The sequence below is a fragment of the Cervus canadensis genome, chromosome X, assembly GCF_019320065.1.
Source record: "Cervus canadensis isolate Bull #8, Minnesota chromosome X, ASM1932006v1, whole genome shotgun sequence".
NCBI classification, from domain to species: Eukaryota; Metazoa; Chordata; class Mammalia; order Artiodactyla; family Cervidae; genus Cervus; species Cervus canadensis.
The window spans coordinates 139033726-139039725 of record NC_057419.1 but is presented as its reverse complement, the minus strand read 5'-3'; the positions used below and the strand labels follow the sequence as shown (position 1 = coordinate 139039725).

The window sequence follows — 6000 nt, the reverse complement described above, 5'->3', positions numbered from 1 at the left end:
AGGGAGAACTCTCTTGATTTCTTGCTCACCAAACAACCTTCCCATTAGCATGTGTCTCTGTGTGCGACTCTGACTCCAGAGAGAGACAGAATGGAGTTGTGTGTAGTCGACTGAGGAAAGAAACGCAAACCTAACTGTGGCATCTCAGTCCCCAACCAGGGACCAAACCCCAGCCCTGTCAGTGAAAGTACAGAATCCTAACCATTAGGCGTCCAGAGAACTCCCCCAAATTATGTTTTATTTGGCAAACTCACAGAGGTCTTGAGCCCGGGATGCAGTCTCTTAGTTCTCAGAGACTGCTCCAAAAAGCTAAGGGGGCAGGGGAGTTACCTGGTGGACCAGCGGTTGGGACTCTGTGCTTCCACTGCAGGGACCACAGGTTCAATCCCTGGTTGGAGAACTAAGGGATCTAAGGGAACAAAGATCCTGTAAGCCACCCAGTGGGGCAAAAAAGAGGTCAGGGAGGAGCCAGAATATACAGGAAGTTGGTTGCTGAGAAAAAAACACGTAGTCAACCATCAGAACATCAAAAGATTACTGCTAATCACAAAAACACACATCTCAAGTTAATGATTTTAGTATGGGAAGATGCAAGAGTCAGGGCCCATTGAAATCATTCCTATGATATACACTTTAACTATCTGGGGGCAGTATCCTATTTTTCTCCATCCTGAATCCACTCAGGGCCCACCCTCGGGGCGACGGCGGTGGCTGGTAGCTTCATGGTCTCAACATCCCTTGTTTACTGAAATGGCAGGCAGCATTCTCTGTCCACAGCGTACGTTTCCCTTTTTGGATCTTTACTACGAAACCCAGTGTACCTTAATGAATTTTTACAAGATAAACACCCTTGTGCCCACCATGCAGGTCAAGAACTCGGGCTCGCCAGCCCCTCCCAATGCCCATCTCAGGCCCAGTCCCGGGGACCCACTGCTCTTGCACAGTAATCACTTCCTTTTGCTTCTTTATCATTTCATTACACAGGGTCTCTCCCTGGTCGTCGTCATTTGGTCTAGCGCATTTCAAAATCCTTGGTGTGACTTTTGAGTCCTTGAATCCAGATTCCCTTCTGTCCCATTCTTATAATTTATCTGTTGAAACATTCCGGCCATTCGACCCACACCATTTTTCAGGGTCTGGGCTTTGCTGTGTCCTCTTCTTGGGTGATGCAGCCGTGGCCTTGTTTCCTTTATTCCCTTCTGCTGTCATCTAGATCCAGAGAGCTGAATGGGCTCAAGTTCAATATCTTTGGCTAGTCTGTAGGGTATGGTGTGACCTTCCCTCGGGAGGCATATCCTGTCTCATTGTCCCTTAAGTTCTTTTTATTAGAAAAATGAACGTTGTCTGTTTTCAGGTGCAAAATACTGACCTAGGACATCCCCAAGCCCCTGAGGAGGCCAGCTGTGCTTAGCAACTCCCCCAGAGGAAACCCAGAAGACATGGCGGAGGAAGGCTTCTTATAGCACAAATTGTTTCCATGTCTTGGCTATTGTAGGTAGTGTTGCTATGAGCTAGCATGCATCTTTTAGAATTATGCTTTTGTCCAGATACGTGGCCAGGACTGGGATTGCTGGATCATATGGCAACTCTATTTTTAGTTTTTTTGAGGAATCGTTTGAAATTTCATGCGTGGGTTCCCAAGGCCTTTTGTGCCCAGCCTCAGAGGTCTGATGCCTTAGCAGCACAGGCACACATGCTCGTTGGGGCCTGGCGCTTTCTCTGAAGACAAGCCCTAGACTCTGCCCATTTCCCTGCTGTGTCCTTGCCACCAACAGGCTGAAATGGGATTTCTGCTTTAAACCATGACCTTGGATCCCAATCTTGGCAGGACGTTTAAGAATATAAGGTGACTGAGGAATCTGAGCACTTTGGGGGATCCCCATTATTGGCCAGAGTGTGTGGGGGTAATTCTTTGGAGAAAAGTTAATAAGGTCACACACACAGGCTTCTCCAGTGGCTTAGTGGTAAAGAATTTGCTCGTAACGCAGGAGAGGCAGGAGACCCGGATTTGATCTCTGGGTCGGGAAGCTCCCCTGGAGGAGGGCAGGGAAACCCACTCCAGTGTTCTTGCCTGGGAAATTCCATGGGCAGAGGAGCCTGGTGGGCTACAGTCCGTGGGTGTCAGAGTCGGACACGACCGAGCGAGCACGCAGGAGTTGACGGCGCTGCACCAATGCACTGATGCGCTCAGGGCAACAGAACTTTCTGGTGCTTTTTCTTCTTCCTGTAGCATCCTCAGCGGACACTGACTTTCCAGTTGTAAGTGCCTCCAGTTGTCACCCGTTGCCCACTCCCCTTTCCACAGGCCCAAATTAAGAGGAACCAAGTTCCCAGGGGGACAACGAATAATCCTGCTAAATCAGATCTTTCTCACAGCACACTTCAGAGTGTGCGCTCTACCAAGCGCAGAGGCAAGGCTTTCTGAGAACCACGTTACATGTTCACGACCATTCTCTGAGGTTCTCGGGCGGCATCTAAGGGGTGATGTGCCCACCCTGAAGGCTGTGAAGGCTGGATGGATGATGATGTGTTTATGCACATAAACCTAAATGACAAAAATCATTTCAACGGTAAAGGGAGCATCGAAACGTACTAAGTCTTTAAAGCCTATTTGAGGTGCATGGAGTCAATATTACGCAAGAATGAGCAATATCCATCTATTTTGCGATTACAGCAGTTGATGGCAAGTAAGTCAAAGCCTCAGCTGACATTGCCAGTCTCAGGAGGCTGTGCGCTGCTACTGTGTGTGTGTCACAGTGGCAGAACCTCCTATAAGCAGAAGTGCTAACTTACACAAAGTGACAAGACTCAATGTGTCATATCCGAAAATTTAAAAAGCTTTTCGTTTAGGAGATAAAGCAGGTGTTTGTACTACATGGTGCTTTCAGATGCCCCGTTATAACCACGATGGTTTTGTACAATCAAAATAATGTTACAGTGCTAGAAGCTTCAATAGCACATCTACTAAAACTCGAATGATACAGAGATTATCATGGCCCCTGCGCAGGGATGACACACAAATTCATCAAAGCGTTCCATAGTTTTTAAATTTTGAGCATTAAAAAATATTATGAATATGACTCACAGAATATTTTTAAAGTTTATTGAAAGAAAACTTAAGATTACATCCAACTTCCAATGTTTTATTTGCCTTCTTGACTGCTTTGAGTATTAAAAAATAGGACTCTGCATGTGCTTCTATAGTGTGCATTAATTGGTAGGTTGTTCTTTCTGGTAGATTTCCCCACCATTTTAAAGTAAAGATACCCACAACAAAAAATTCATGCAACTCACTTTATTGAGATAATTCACCTTATTACAGTGGTCTGGAATCTGCAGTATCCCTGAGACATGCCTGTATTATTCTTCCCTATGGTTTAGGATACTGAAGTCATGTATTAAGATGCAAACAACAGTTAAAAAATATATCACCCACTAGTTAATTATGAATTACTAATGAATTAGCATAATATAGCATAATATCATAATAGCTTGCAATCTTACTTCTAAAGGAATAGGGCAAAAAAAATAAAATAAAGGAATAGGGCATAATGCAACTATAAGTGTTCTGATAAGAATACCAATAATTAATGATTAATGTGATTATAACTTGGACTAGAAATATTACTTTCAACAAAGGGAAAGTAAATTTTGATACAGTGAGTAGGAAGTGCCAAGACTGGGTAAAAGAGAGGACAATGGTGTAAGGGGGTGGTGCACTGTCAAAGAAGGAGAGGAAACACAGAAGGGAGAATAGAAAAATGAAAAAAACATGTTTTCCTTAGTTCTCTTCCTTTCCTCCTATGTGCTTCTTTTGTGGGCTATATTTAAATTAGAGAGGGTATACATAGTTGCTAATGAACTTTTTAGTGACTCAGCCATAACTGAGTAATTATCCAGATGCAGCTACTTACTGGGAAAAGTGATAAAAGCCTGCCCCCTCATTCGTCCAGTCATCATTCGGAATTGAATTGGAGGTCCTTTCTTTTCCTGGAACCGAGCGAATAATGAGACAAGATCTCTTTCAGTCACCCGAGGGCTAAGGTTCTTCAGGTATAACACCTAATACAAACCAAGGATCAACAGAAATATCACATTAGGGAGATAAGGCAACTATTTCATTGTGGAAGGACAGTTTCAGATAAAGGTGGTGGATTGAATACATGCATCTAATTTCAATCCCTCCAAAAAAACTTTAGAACTATAGGGACTTAAAAAAATGTAAGGAAGAACAAGGAAATGGGCAATAGCAACAATATTCTGGAAGCTGTAAAATAACTGAACAAGCATACTCGAGAAAGCTGAATCTTAACTCAGCAGTGGGGGAAACCAAGAACTAATTCAATCCACATCTAAGAATCCTGAAACATTTTAGGAACTGATATATTCTAGTGTCTCTGGGCACTAGAGCTGGAGTTAAGATAGGGTGGGTATGTTAAAAGTTCTTTAAAAAAATTAGATTATATCTTTAAAGATTATATCTTTAAACACCTTCCCCTACAATATGCTACTGGGTAAAGACCACTCCCAATCCTGCTATATACTGGAGGTTCATTCTCTGAACATGGGGAATGTTAGATACCATTGAGGATGTGGATACTGTTCCTGAAAACTAGGCTTTAAGAGAAATGATGCATTCTGAATGATGAGGATACCCCAAACACTTTCCTTCATTTGGCTCCTACAATGCTGGTGGTACCCTCCCCAAGTGAGAGTTCTGAAGTCTTCTCTGGGAAATTTAATCAGCCCCAAGAGGAAAGGTCTAAAAATGCTGATTTAGAATGGGGACTTTCTCCAACAAATGAATGAGCCAGATGACTTTAAGTGAAGCTTAAACTCAATAAGGATCACTCATTTGATCAGAGCTTCCAATCCGTTTTTGACTCCTACTCATAAATATGAGCAGAAATTATCAGGCATCTGAGAAAAGCCACTAATGTGAAACAGACAGAACAAAAAATAAATAAAAGCAAGTGGGAGAAAACAAACTATGCAAGGAGAAAAAAAAACTTCAAAGAGCCATCACTAATATACTCAGAGAAAGAAGAGAAAATATTCCATCCGTTAGGAATGAAATGCTTTTTAAAAAAAGAAACATTCAAGAAAATAAACAAAAAGAGCTCTTAAATGTGATTGAACTTAAGTTCTCACTGGCTTAAAATAGATTATTACAAGGTGTTCTAAATAAGTACCTTTGTAATCATAATTAAAATACCTATAGAAGGCACACAAAATGAGAAAGGAAAAAGGCAATTCACTACCAAAAAATTAGCAACAAGGGCTATAAAACAGAAAACAACTAATAAATGGCAATAGTAAATCCTCTCTATCAATAATTACTTTACATATAAATGGATTAAACTCCCTAGTCAAAGACATAGAGTGGTTGAACAAACAAAAAACTAAATGAAAGACCAGAAACCATAAAACTCCTAGAGGAGAACATAGGCAAAACACTCTCCGACATAAATCACAGCAAGATCCTCTATGACCCACCTCCCAGAATATTGGAAATAAAAGCAAAAATAAACAAATGGGACATAATTAAACTTAAAAGCTTTTGCACAACAAAGGAAACTATAAACAAGGTGAAAAGACAGCCTTCAGAATGGGAGAAAATAATAGCAAATGAAGCAACAGACAAAGAATTAATCTCAAAAATATACAAGCAACTCCTGTAGCTCAATTCCAGAAAAATAAACGAACCAATCAAAAAATGGGCCAAAGAACTAAACAGACATTTCTCCAAAGAAGACATACAGATGGCTAACAAACACATTAAAAGATGCTCAACATCACTCATTATTCAGTTCAGTTCAGTTCAGTTCAGTCGCTCAGTCGTGTACGACTCTTTGCGATCCCATGAACTGCAGCACGCCAGGCCTCCCTGTCCATCACAAACTCCCGGAGGACATCACAAACACATGTCCATCGAGCCGGTGATGCCATCCAGCCATCTCATCCTCTACCATTATTAGAGAAATGCAAATCAAAACCACA

General features: G+C 41.7%; 1 protein-coding gene and 1 non-coding gene across 6 annotated transcripts in view; one reads left to right on the top strand and one right to left on the bottom strand.

Moving 5' to 3' along the window:
• Positions 1 to 2937: 2937 nt before the first annotated feature.
• Positions 2938 to 3045, top strand: LOC122436147. Its single transcript, XR_006267913.1, has one exon. It is a non-coding gene; the product is annotated as a U6 spliceosomal RNA (small nuclear RNA).
• A 682-nt stretch (positions 3046 to 3727) lies between these two features.
• The window catches only part of RBM41 (RNA binding motif protein 41), a 70113-nt gene continuing 67840 nt past the window's right edge, over positions 3728 to 6000 (bottom strand). Inside the window, exon 7 of one of the 5 annotated variants that reach the window (XM_043458533.1) lies at positions 3728 to 4062. In XM_043458533.1, the coding sequence (XP_043314468.1) occupies positions 3907 to 4062 (156 nt within the window). In that variant the 3' untranslated portion in view covers positions 3728 to 3906. The remainder of the gene's footprint in view (positions 4063 to 6000) is intronic. The other 4 variants (XM_043458530.1, XM_043458528.1, XM_043458532.1 and 1 more) reach the window with 4 other exon arrangements.